Here is a 12,298-nt window from a genome sequence, read left to right as displayed (position 1 = left end):
GAAAAAATGTCAGGCGAGTTAGGTGAAATCCTGTTCAGCTGGGTACACCTAATGGTTCCTCCATCAAAAGCATAAGATGTTCAGACACTGAATGATAACTTTCCCCAAATTTTATAAATGTATCAAAGGGTATTCCTCTTTTGGTGGCAACCTAAAATGTAAGACTTTTTTCATTCTTGATGAAAGTTCACATATTAAAGATTGCATTTATTTTTTTAATAATGCGATAATAAAACAAAGTCAAAACACAGCTCTTACATTGTGTACCATGAGTGAGGATGGCTGTTGTGTATGTGCAGCCTGAACTTACCATAGAGAAAGTATTTTCTTTTTTTAGATTTTTTTTATTTTAGTTTTTTTTTTCTTGTTTTTGCAAATGAGCCAGTCATTGAGTTGTCTATCACCCACCACTTCCAGTAATTAATGTATACATTTGACTAACAATCCAAGGATTTTTAATTCTCTGTTGTGTCCTATTATAATGACAAATATTGTTCAATCTATAGAAGTGGTAACTTCTGCAATACTCCTAAAGTAAGTCATACATAAGCTCACTTGAATGTTCACCTTGCGGATGATCAGATCTTACCCAAATTCTAACAACAGTGTCTTATGAGATTTCTGGCAGTCCCAGGTGACATTGTCTTATGTTTGCTGAATCATCAACAAAAGTAAATTGACTTGAATTTTCCAAATTGCTATAGTCATAGGTATTAGAGATAGACGGGTTGCATGACTGTCTTTTGTCTTTTGTGTGACAATCGGTTTTTAATTGTTCTTATTGTACAAGCATCCTTCACTATGTCTGATCAATGAACAGACAGCTATACAGCTGCCTATAAAAGTGAAGCAGCACAGACAGAACACAGGGCATTTCATTTTAGATGTCCTTCATTATCGAAAAGAATCATTATTTTTACAATGAACTGTAATCAGTTCTGATAAAGCATTTTTCTGTATTGTATGTGATTGCAAACACAAATTTTACAAAGCAGAAGGACACAGGGTCTACACTGTTCACTCCCAATACCAACTGCAAAATTATATCATAATGGTCTGGGTGTAGGGTAACCCCTTCATTGCCAACTTTTGAATATTAAAGATGGAAATGTTTGCATTTGCCATGTACAGACTGCTGTCAAAGCTCTGCCTGGCTCTAGATGTCTTTGCACAAAATCAGTTTATAAAATAAAGGAATATACATATAAAAATAATACTTTCATGCAATACTTATAGATTGTACCCCTTTTTACCCTTCAAACTGCTAAAAGAACAGCAGGCCTCATAGGCAGCAAAGAAAGAAAAGTATAGAGAGAATAAAAATGGTAAAGTCCATAAGATATACAAACATAAATATGTGAATACTATATATATATCTATACATACATGCAGATGTACTGTGCTGACTTTGCTTTGTGCTGCAGGCATGATAAATGCTTAGAGGCATTGATGGTTGAAAATACTCTGCAATGCACCACATGGCCGACTGGGGAGGGGAAAGAAAAGAACTTGCTGCATATTTATGTATACATTTTTATATATACTATATATATACTGCTGAGGTCCATATTGCTTGTCCCTTGCTTTAACAATTCACAGGGGTACATCCAAAATCCTTTTGCAGCCAAAGGCGTACACAGCAGCGAGTGATTCTGCAAGGCTATGTGGATCGTTGCATAGGACAGAGAAAGTGAGAAGGGGACATTGTACTAGTTATCACCATCAATCTTCTCTTGACGCCTTTTCATGATTTCAGTGAGTTCATTTCCACCTTGACTTTTCTAGAAAAGAAAGATATTTTCATTAATAAGATATCATTACTCCCCACAGATCCAATACCCCGGTTCTTTCTGAAAATCATGGCTTATAGGCATTATGCAGCAATAAAAAAATGTACAAAAATTGCAAATGTCACTCAGCATGAGATGTGTTGTTCCTCCCCAGCAAGACTACAGGTCTGCAAAACATTGATTTAGGACTATTGTTCCCTGAATTTGACAGAAAGCTCCAAAACTGCCTAGTAGTAAAATTACTAGATATATGGGCAGCATAGGACAGCGTGAAAAACACTATTAATACTAATTTGGACTATATGGAATTCATTGTGACTTGGCTGGTGGGTTTTCGATTTTATATGAATAATAAATAAGCACAACTCCAAATTATTTCAAAAGTCTAAAATTTGTGATTAAGTGGGGAAGTGTTAGCAGCTTTGTTTTTTCTCACATCTAGCACCATCCTCTAGGACCCCATCCCATGCCATCCTTCACTACTCGTTCTTGTTCTTTTTTTTTTATACCTAAGTTGAACGTCTCCCTTTTTGCTTTGTTGCTTACAACACCCGTTAGACACTAAAACCATTAGATCTTCACCTGAACCTAGAATTCAGAGTCTGGTATATGGTCTCTGACCTACCCGATAGAAGCTTCAGTTCCTAAGAAGATATTGTACAATAATACTATATGTCACAACAAGCTAACATATGACCAAGAATCATTGGTCCAGTGTATTCTCTTGTGCAAGGAAAACAAGACATACAGCACTGGTTTCCCATCAGAAAATGAAAATTAGTGTCACCACATTTACTTTTCCTATTAAATATATAAATCTGTTGTGTCTCCATCTCAGGATAAACTCGTGAAGGTAGGCACTTACCTCTAACTGTGACTTTTGCACTGTAAGCTGACTGAATACTCTTCTACCTTCGTCTCCACAAACCTTCAGTAACTCATCTTTGTTTAGCGAGAAAATCTGTGCCCCATTTAAAATGCCCAGTTGCCCTGATGTCCTGGTAAAGAAAAAAAAATAAGGCCTTAGTTTGTATAGAAGACATAACATAAAAACATAAACTCAGATACATACAAAAAAAATAACAATATATATATATAGATTGAGGGGGAGTGCCATCACTGTCTCCTCCTGTTTATGCCCTTTTATTCAAAGAGTAGGGAGCACTGGTTATGTTTTTCATCATATATATATATATATATATATATATATATATATATATATATAAAGAAATAGTGGGTCGCTTGATTGACAGTGTAAAGGTATCTATTTTTTTTAGAAATGACAGAGATACCATTTTGGGAAAGTCTACCCATTGCTGCAAAACCACCGGTAGAAACAACACATCTTTCAGGCGGACACAATCTTAAAAGGAGTCGTAAAAATCTGGGCCTGATTTACAAAAGTTCTCCAAGGCTGGGGAAGATAGACCATCATGGGCGAACCAAACTGATCTAGCAAACCTCAAACGTTTTTTCTTAAAATAATTTGATATTAGGTAGCAAATGTTTTTAATCCATGACTAGGTCAGATCAGAAAATAGTGGAAATTATTGAAAGTATAATAAAATGACAGTTGTGCAGTTACAGTTGTATGTATGCATCTGCAGTAAGAACAGTGAAAGCTGAAAAACAAAAACATTACAGGGTTGATGGATCATCAATGTTCTCCTAACATTTTTCCAGTCTTGATGAACTTTATTCAGCCCAATGCAAGCGTGTATAGCTTTCCCTTGGATGCAATATCCACCTTCACTCTTCTAAAGCTTTTATTCACAAGATTTAGGGCAATGTGTGCCCATTTACCTAAAAATCATTTGTAAGGTCAGGTACTAATATTGGACAAGTCCTGGACTCACAATAGATTTTCCAAAGCATATTTATACTTGAACGAGAACGTGCCTCCACAACCTGTAACCACAAGGCTGGAAATACAATTGTTCAAAATGGCTTTGCATTACCAGGCCCCTTTAAAGGCAACAAATACTTTGGGCAATCTCATGGTTCCCTGTTGGGAACAATTTCCACCACTTCTTGTCTAAAGATGGTGATTACTGAGGCGCAATGTGATAGGAGATTTCTCCAGTGGGGGTATATACAGGATTAAACAAATGGGGTTGGTTTACTAAAGGGATAGAGGCTGTTTACTTTGCAACTTCAGTTATCCCATTGAATGGGACAATTTACTCAACTTAGTGAAAATCAGCTTCTATTACTCCTCTAAGAAGCATTTATTTTTTTTATTACTAAAAAATCATTATAGAAGTAAATCTCATCTATCACTTGTGGAGTTGTGTGTCTGTCTAGTGAAGTCTGTACAGCTTGTAGCCATGTTTTACATGATAGAAGCAGTTCATGTTGTGTGGGATTGATGAGGTACATGGGTAGAGGTGACAAGATGAGTTACAGCAGAAGGTGATATCATCTCCAGTTATACTCTCGGTAACCAAGATCCCCCCAGCAAGGGGATGAGGATACATATCAATAATAATAATAATATTACATACAAAATGACGTAACTTACGGTTTACTAAAACCTTTAGCTTCAAGCCAGGCCTTCACTTCCTCTGGATCAGACTGGAAGGTTAATGGGACATGTACTTGCTGAACTTTTGGTACTATAAAATTTGGTTTGGAAGACTGATTAGTTGTGATTCTCTTTATGAGCTCATCATTTACTTCATCCATGTGGTGAATTAACTCTGAAGAAATAAAAAAAAGAACATCAAGAACTGACTATAATGCACCAACAAAGGGGAGCATTGCCTCAAAATATATTAGAGGCTAAAAGTAATGCACCTGAATAAGAACCAATATATATTTTAACTGCTCCAGTGATGTGATCTGCCATATGGAGCAGAAAATGGAATCCAGCCTTTTATTGATTGGCTAACTGGGTGTTATGATGGCTGTGAAGTGTGTATGGCTGACTTATTTATTTTTTCAGACTAAATTCATATTCTAAGTGTGCTTCCTGATACATATATAACATTCAGATAAAAGTAGCAATGCCTACTGGTAGCTCCCAACTATCACTGGAGGGATTGTTCCGTTTTCAGGACCGAATCTCCTTACTTTTGAGTTGTCAATCATTCATTTGTCTGTATCTCTCTAATAAAAATCAATAATAATGTTGTAATACAACAAAAACATTTAATGTAACATATTATTGTGATTATTATGTGCAGTTATTGCATTGTTATTTTAAAAAAAGGTAAGTAGTGATGAGGATAGGCACTTTATATTATTATATTTCTTCACATTTCTTTGTTTCCCAAATAATTGGAGGTTTGGCAGGGATGTGTTCTTTACCTTCATATTTAGTGTTTGGGCGACCCTCTTTTTATCGTTGGCACTCTGTCACAGTCACTGGCAGTATCTTTGGTGGTCTGTACTATGTCTAACATCCTAGATGGCCTAGTCTCTGTAAATCTCTCTTACATACATTGTGACCCCATTTCATGTAGCCATTGTGGTATAGTCTTTGGTAGTCTGACTGTATGCAACAGCCTGTCCGATCATCCCTCAATATAGTGCTATTTGTCTGTATAAGGCAGTCTATAAGCTTAAGCCTATTCGCTCCACATGGTGCCATCTTTCTGTAAAGAGCAGTCTGTATGGTATTTTCTCTCTCTAACAGTACTACTGTATGGTTCCTCCCTATACAAGGCTGTGTATTTGGCACATGTCTATCCATATGATACCATCTCTTTTTATAGTTTTGTTTGTATGGTATAGTATCTCTGAACAGTCATTGCACATGGTGCCATTGTCTCTGACAGTCACTAAGCAATCTTTTTCTATGAAGCAGTCTCTGCCTCTCTAAATACTGAAGTCTCTCTCTCTGTATGAAGCAGTCTCTCTGTAACAAACATGTGTTAGCAGTCTTTCTGTAACTCAGTAGTCCCAAACAAACACAACAACATCTTTTAATGAATGTCAGGGGCCAAAAGAGATTTCTGGTAGGTTGTGAATATAAGCTCACTGTTGAATGTTAAGGTTGTGGATCAAAATTAGGTTACAGGTAGGAAAACCAGTATAAGTACAAGATGTAAATGTTAGGCAAGGTGCAGGTGGAACCACAACCCAACTTACGTTCTTTGGTGTTCTGACTGGTTGACCATCCAGCCATTTCACTTCCCCATTTATCTCCAGCATAACTACTTGGAAGCTTGAATCCAGGGCTAATGGGACTTCTTGGGTGACCTTCTCTGTATTTGTTTGCAGCCTAAAACAACAGACGCACATATATTTTACAACCAAGGCATGCCTAATACATATTCATGAACACAATATTGAGTGGCCATGATTTACTGCTCTACTTTTTTCAAAATGTTTTAAACAACTTATGCAGCTTTTAGAAATGTTCAGAACCAAACAAAACATATAACAAAAATGGCTAAACTTATGATGAGAACAATGATAATTATGAAAGGTTTTTTATCCAAACCAGTCAACCTTTAACTCAGAACAGCAGCTGGTCAGCTGCTTTATTCAGGTCAGAGACTCGGTCCCAGCGGACATGGGATCTCCTATCCCATATAACCTAAAGCTTAGTACACTTTCAATAACTGTTCCTGGAAATTATTGTTATTGATAGCTTCCAAAGACAGTAGAACAAACTAATGGTACAAACAGGACTGTTTTGTTGAATTGTCAGGGCAGGAGGAGGATGTTCAGAATGCACCCCAGTTTGCCCATCCCATTTCAACTCAACAGCAGCTGTTTATGTTTACTTTTATTAGTCTGGCATTGACAACCTTGGGGGACAGCTCTACTGACGCTAGATTATAGCCTAAAACAATCAAAAATGTTTTCCATGGGCACAGAAAGTCCTGCTTAAGGCTGGTGTAGAGGGGCATTTGTATTATTACTCAAAGGACAACCACTGTAATTTTCCTTTGAAATATATTATTACCTTGCCATATGGTCCATCCATCTGGTCTTCCGTTGACACTACATCGAGTAAGTTATATGGGACATAGCCCTCTTGTCCATATCTATTTCTTAGCTTCCACCACTGTTTGTTATCTTCTAGTATCTGCAAAAAAACAAGACCAAATACAACATTTTAAATATAAAGTAAAAGTAAAAAACTTGACCTGTAGTTGGCTAAGTATATTTTTTGATTTGAAGAAAATTTTAAAATTCACAAAACAATGTTACCTCCAGAACTTCATCTTTCATTACTGACAGTTCATTGGCATTTCTGGCAGTAAAATCATAACGGATTTTGGCGCATTTTTGTGGCTGTGCAGGCAGTGGTGCTTCATAGCTGTCCAGGAAAGAAAAGGAAAGATGAACAAAAATAACTTTCTTGAGAATGCTGTAAGTTATAGGTGACTTATAAAAACTTTTAAATGATAGCAAATCATACTTAAAGTGGAACTATACTTTAAACATAGAAACCTGCAAGGTCACTGGTTGTTTATTAGAGAACACGCAGCCTAACTTCTTAGAATGTCTAAATAATGCTTTCAAAACACTGTACTTTTCTATTTCCATATGTGTAAAATTTCAATGGACAGAGATGTGCATTAATAAAAGCAGATTGTGCTGTCAACACATTTAGAGATGTTTGGCTAAATACTGTACACTAGATTTTTTCAAACTTTCCTTCCCAAAGAAACCCTAAAAATAATTTTAAAGAATACCTGGGAAAATGCTTCTACTTAAATGAGTGGGATGATTTTCCCCCACATTACAATGGTGGTCAGAAAACAACCCTTACAGATACCTATAACAACCATTGGTGTTTTGCAGCTGGCTCTGCCAAGTTCTATTGGCCTTGGAACTAAGCAGGCAGCATAAATGGGAGATGACTTAAAAACAAGTAAAGGAACTTCCAGAAAACTGTTGAGAAATATTAGAGTTTCACAGAACCCTGGTAAAAAAATGCCAGATGTTCACACTATCGTCTATATTTAATGCATTCGATACCACTCTGAATGCCCAGTGCCATTTAAAAACAGGTATTCCTGTGCTGGATGCCTTTGCCTACCAAATCTGAGAACCCTAAAGTAAGAAGTTCTCACAATACTGTAGAATAAAACACTTTTTAATGTGAGTTATAGCAGTGTCTGAGACTAGGTGTAAGATACTAAACTAAACATTATCTTAGCACCGTATAAAACCTTTAATCTAATTTTCTTTATGAACTGTGCTGTATAGGAAAGAAGGAAAACAAAGTCCTGGTGCTAAAATCCCTAAATCTAATTTAGAAACCATGAAATAATGATTTTAGTACAACAAAATGCCTTTTGTTATCTGTAAATAAGCATGTGTTCTTAAACAAAAATCCAGAGGGAAGCAGCTGCACAAATCAGGCTTTTGTAGACAATCCTGCATTGCACATGACTTTGTGAGAAAGATTTCATGATGTCAGGACTTTAATTATTCTAACATTGCCAGTACTCACCTGGAATTTTTAGGACCTGTGTTGTATTCTGATTTAATTTCAGGTTGACCTGGTGAAGGTTGCTGTCTGAAAGATGGAGTCCGATATGGATTTCCATTTGGAGGGGAAGCCTGGAAGACATAAAATAGGCAGGTAAATCAAATTCAGTGTGCCAGTTTTCACTTTATATAGGTCTATAGCTAAACGTAATTCCAAACATATATTCAAAAGGAAAATAAGCCATCTACCAAGCAACAGTCTTCTTTTATTGTTAAGACTGACATTTAAAGGATAATGAAGATTTTACATTAGCCTTATTCAATATACATTCAATATGTATATAGCTGTATGATAATAACTATTAAACACCAAAGCATTTGTTGCTTGTGTTCATTATTCATAAAAGAGATTCACACTCAGTGATTTGGAAGCCACAGGAACTTATGATGAAGAACATATATGGATGAAGTATAGTTAAAACCCAGAACAAAAATATTTTATGTATTGCAGCTTACCAGCTCTTAGATGCAATGGCTGCATTAGATTTCCTTTCTAAGGCTAAGTGAATTTGCTACTAAGTACAGAAAAGTTATATTGATCCTAAAAGAAATCTTTGTTCTTGAAATCTCTTCTGTAATGAACTGGAATCTCAGACAATTGTTTCAAATATGTTCTGTTGTTTCCCCTACCTTTCCTGAATATTGCTGTTCTTTGACCCTCTAATCCAACCTACCTGATGTACTTACTGTGATGACCAGTAAGCATAGAAATTGAAATTTTAAGCAATACAACTCTGAAAATTCTGCCATACCTAATGCAAAAATAAAATAGCAGTTTTGGCAAATTAATCCAAATCTGTTACTATTTTATTAATGGTCCACATGGTCAGAGGTCCTAACAACTCTTTTACATTTGGTATAGCAGTATGTCAGTACAGGACGGTTATTAGATGGTGTTAAAACATACTGCACATAAGGGACATGAGCATAAACATTCTTCATTTATAGGCAGAACCAATGAGGATACATAATAAATAGCATTTCCCATAAACAAAACTAGAAAAAGAAACACTAAGATTTGAAAGGACACAGAAAATGCCACTTACATTTCTAGGTCCAAGGTTTTCTATTGGCTTGGGTGGCTGCAATACAGTTATTAATTGTTGTTAGTATTATTAGTATTTTTAGAAAATCTGACAAGTGATTATACATCAATAGTGACATATAGATCCAAAAGACAAGGTGCACAGGGTAAAAAAAGAAGATCTGCCAGTCTGTTCACATTATAGACATAGGTAGGGTGGGGTTAGTTAGGGTGGATTAGGCTTGGATTGTACAAAGGATTGCATCAGTGCAGGTAACAGCAGGCGTATCTTGCCAGTATATTATTAACAGGAAATGTATTGGCATTCAAGATCAGTAATGGGTATGAGATTCGTCAGTGAGCTGAACAACCCTAAAAATACTTCAATACAAAAAATAGGCTCAAATCATCATAGTGTACAAATGACAATTTATAATTGATTAATTTTATCGTATGAATTTTGTACCCCAAAATATTCAAACAGGAATATCATTTACAGGTGTAATTGTGTAATTATTTTGTTGCATGTTAACCATTTTTCTTATTGAAAGCCTTATTTTCCTATAAATTTACATTTGATCTTTTAGACGTTTTATGAAAAGGCTCCTTTTCCCCTCTACCTATATCATATCTCCCTAAATTTATAACATAATATGTCGATGTGGTATTATATTCATACACCACCCTGATTTATGTCCTTGATAAGTCAAGCTTTATGTAGAGCAGTGCTTACCTCTTCCTGCATCTTAGCTTTAAAAGATTCTGGTGGATGGCCCAAGTCCAGCTCCCAAGGAGCTCCCTGGAAGATGTCTAGAGGAGGTACCCAGCCATTGTTAAACCTTGGAATGTACTGAGGAATCAGAGGCTCTCTTGGCCATTCTGCCCTGAAATGAAAATTGTTTTTTATGTTAGTTGCCTAGGACGTCTTACAACCCAAGTTAGAGGATACATTGGATATATCTTTATAGTGCTGCATTATTCCACGATTGCCATTGTCATCTGCTGAAGGTTACATTCTCCGTCCTTTCGTTTCCAGTTATACATTATTGTCATCTGTAGACAGTGTTTAACTGACATGTATGGTTTTAGATCAAGGTATAAATAGTCCGATGTGGGGCTATTAGCACTGTGTGACATGAGGGCAATCCAATTATCCATCAAGTTTTAAATAACACTTATACAATCGGTGATGTGTAACTCCAAAAAGTTGCAAAAAAACTGTGCTTGCAGGTTCTTGGTAGACATCAGATACCTTTAAGACCCAAAGAACACTGAAATTGACTTGGAACCCTATACAAGTAATGAATAGAGGAAAAAAAAAAAATAAAGAAGCCCGCTGCTTGTCCAGCTAACTATAAATAACCCATATCAGATGAGCAAATGTATTGTTCCCTTAAAAAAATATACAATTTGTTATAAATATGTATTTGTTATAGCAATGTTTCTGTTCATGACATCCCGAACAATGTAGTCAATGTGCAATAGGACAAAAGGGTTACATCAGCCAATAGGTATGATTTAAAAAAAAAAAAGTGACCCACAATAATCAAGTAGCGTGAACTTCTATTGGTTGAAATGTAAATAATTCCTAATGCGTCCAGTGAAATCTAAAGGAAATATCCAGTGTATGTACAAGCAGTACGCTGGGGACTATGTATTGGGTCTGTGCAGCTGCTGATTAATAAAATTAAATAAATCCACCTGTAACATGTTAGGGTTTATACCTGGGATTCATCCCAGTTATATTATATAACCCTAGTGGCATCTTTGAGCTCTTTTTTAAAGAGATATAACCTACTGGAGAAGCCCTTGTAAATAAAAAGATTTACCAGGTACAGGTAGTTCCCGAGTTAAGGACATCTGACATACAGACGACTCCTAGATACAATTGGGGCTTCCCTGCTGGTTCATGTGCAGGACTGCATGATTTGAAGATTAAATCTTTTGCTAAACACAGCTGAGAAACATCTTGTAACTCTTTAATGACCAAGAAAAACTTTGCAGTTGTTTCTTTTTGCATATTAACCTCCTGAGCAGTTCATTTCTGTCCGGATTTAAATGTCTAAAAGCGGTACATTATTTTTCATGAAAATTTATTTTGCAGTATAATATAAAGTGTAATAAAGTTTAAAACACAAAAAAAATTTAATAATAAATTTAATAATAAACTAATTAATGTATTTAATTTATTATTTTGACATGAATTTTTGTGATATATATATATTATACTGTAAAATTAATTTTCATGAAAGACAATGTACAGCTTTTAGATTTATAAATCCACTGAATTGCATTCAATACAGTTATTTTGTATTGAATGCAATACAAAATATTTAGAAATTCCTGCCACTTGTCCAACACAACGGCCGCTCGCACTGACATCACCAGGAACTCCCGGGTGACTCATCAGATGCAGAGGACGCTGGTCAGAGAATGCGAGAGGGCGGGGATTACAAAGAAGTAAGCTGGCGGACCAGGTAACGAAGTATTTATCATTGTTTTTCCATGTTTTAGCTACCCCAAGGTTACCACTTTCAGCAGTTTTTTTTTTACCACACTCGGGGTTACCGCTGGGAAAGTTAAAGCACAGCTTGCTAAAGAAGGTAATGAATGTCTAGGCTCCATAAAGTTTTTTTTTGCTTTGTTTTTTTGCTTTGTTTGTGATTAACTCACAAGGAGGTTTTTATACAGTAACTGACACCACGCTGTCTAATAAAATGTTGAGACAAACATCTGTCCTAATTGCATTTATTAAAATAATGTACCTACTCCAACTTACATACAAATTCAACTTAAGAACAAACCTACAGTCCCTATCTTGTATGTAATCAGGGGACCACCTGTATTAAAATTTCATTTTCTTTTTATGTACCTTGATTTGGTCCACCGTTCTCCCAGAGCTTCCCATATATGCATTTCTTTTGGGGTGAGATGCCCTCTCAGAAAATCTGTGGCATCTTTTGATAGTAGTGGACAGGTGATGGATCTTCCCAATTCTGGACCTCCTGAGCTCTGAATTATCTTTAAGAGA

At 35.9% G+C, this 12,298-nt stretch overlaps 1 protein-coding gene across 3 annotated transcripts in view; it reads right to left on the bottom strand.

The window, feature by feature from the left end:
- Positions 1 to 323: 323 nt before the first annotated feature.
- Positions 324 to 12,298, bottom strand: part of EPS8L2 (EPS8 signaling adaptor L2) — an 84,826-nt gene continuing 72,851 nt past the window's right edge. For 2 of the 3 annotated variants that reach the window (XM_072421666.1, XM_072421667.1), the window contains 10 exons: positions 12,140 to 12,288; positions 10,001 to 10,151; positions 9,290 to 9,325; positions 8,206 to 8,315; positions 6,954 to 7,062; positions 6,706 to 6,828; positions 5,883 to 6,015; positions 4,312 to 4,489; positions 2,656 to 2,788; positions 324 to 1,781 (listed from right to left, as the gene is read on the bottom strand). In XM_072421666.1, coding sequence (XP_072277767.1) covers positions 1,710 to 1,781; positions 2,656 to 2,788; positions 4,312 to 4,489; positions 5,883 to 6,015; positions 6,706 to 6,828; positions 6,954 to 7,062; positions 8,206 to 8,315; positions 9,290 to 9,325; positions 10,001 to 10,151; positions 12,140 to 12,288 — 1,194 coding nt within the window. In that variant the 3' untranslated portion in view covers positions 324 to 1,709. The remainder of the gene's footprint in view (positions 1,782 to 2,655; positions 2,789 to 4,311; positions 4,490 to 5,882; positions 6,016 to 6,705; positions 6,829 to 6,953; positions 7,063 to 8,205; positions 8,316 to 9,289; positions 9,326 to 10,000; positions 10,152 to 12,139; positions 12,289 to 12,298) is intronic. The other variant, XM_072421668.1, reaches the window with a different exon arrangement.

The sequence above is a fragment of the Pyxicephalus adspersus genome, chromosome 9 (genome assembly GCF_032062135.1).
Source record: "Pyxicephalus adspersus chromosome 9, UCB_Pads_2.0, whole genome shotgun sequence".
Taxonomy (NCBI): domain Eukaryota; kingdom Metazoa; phylum Chordata; class Amphibia; order Anura; family Pyxicephalidae; genus Pyxicephalus; species Pyxicephalus adspersus.
Note: the sequence above shows the minus strand (reverse complement) of the source record. Positions and strands in the feature narration are given on the sequence as shown.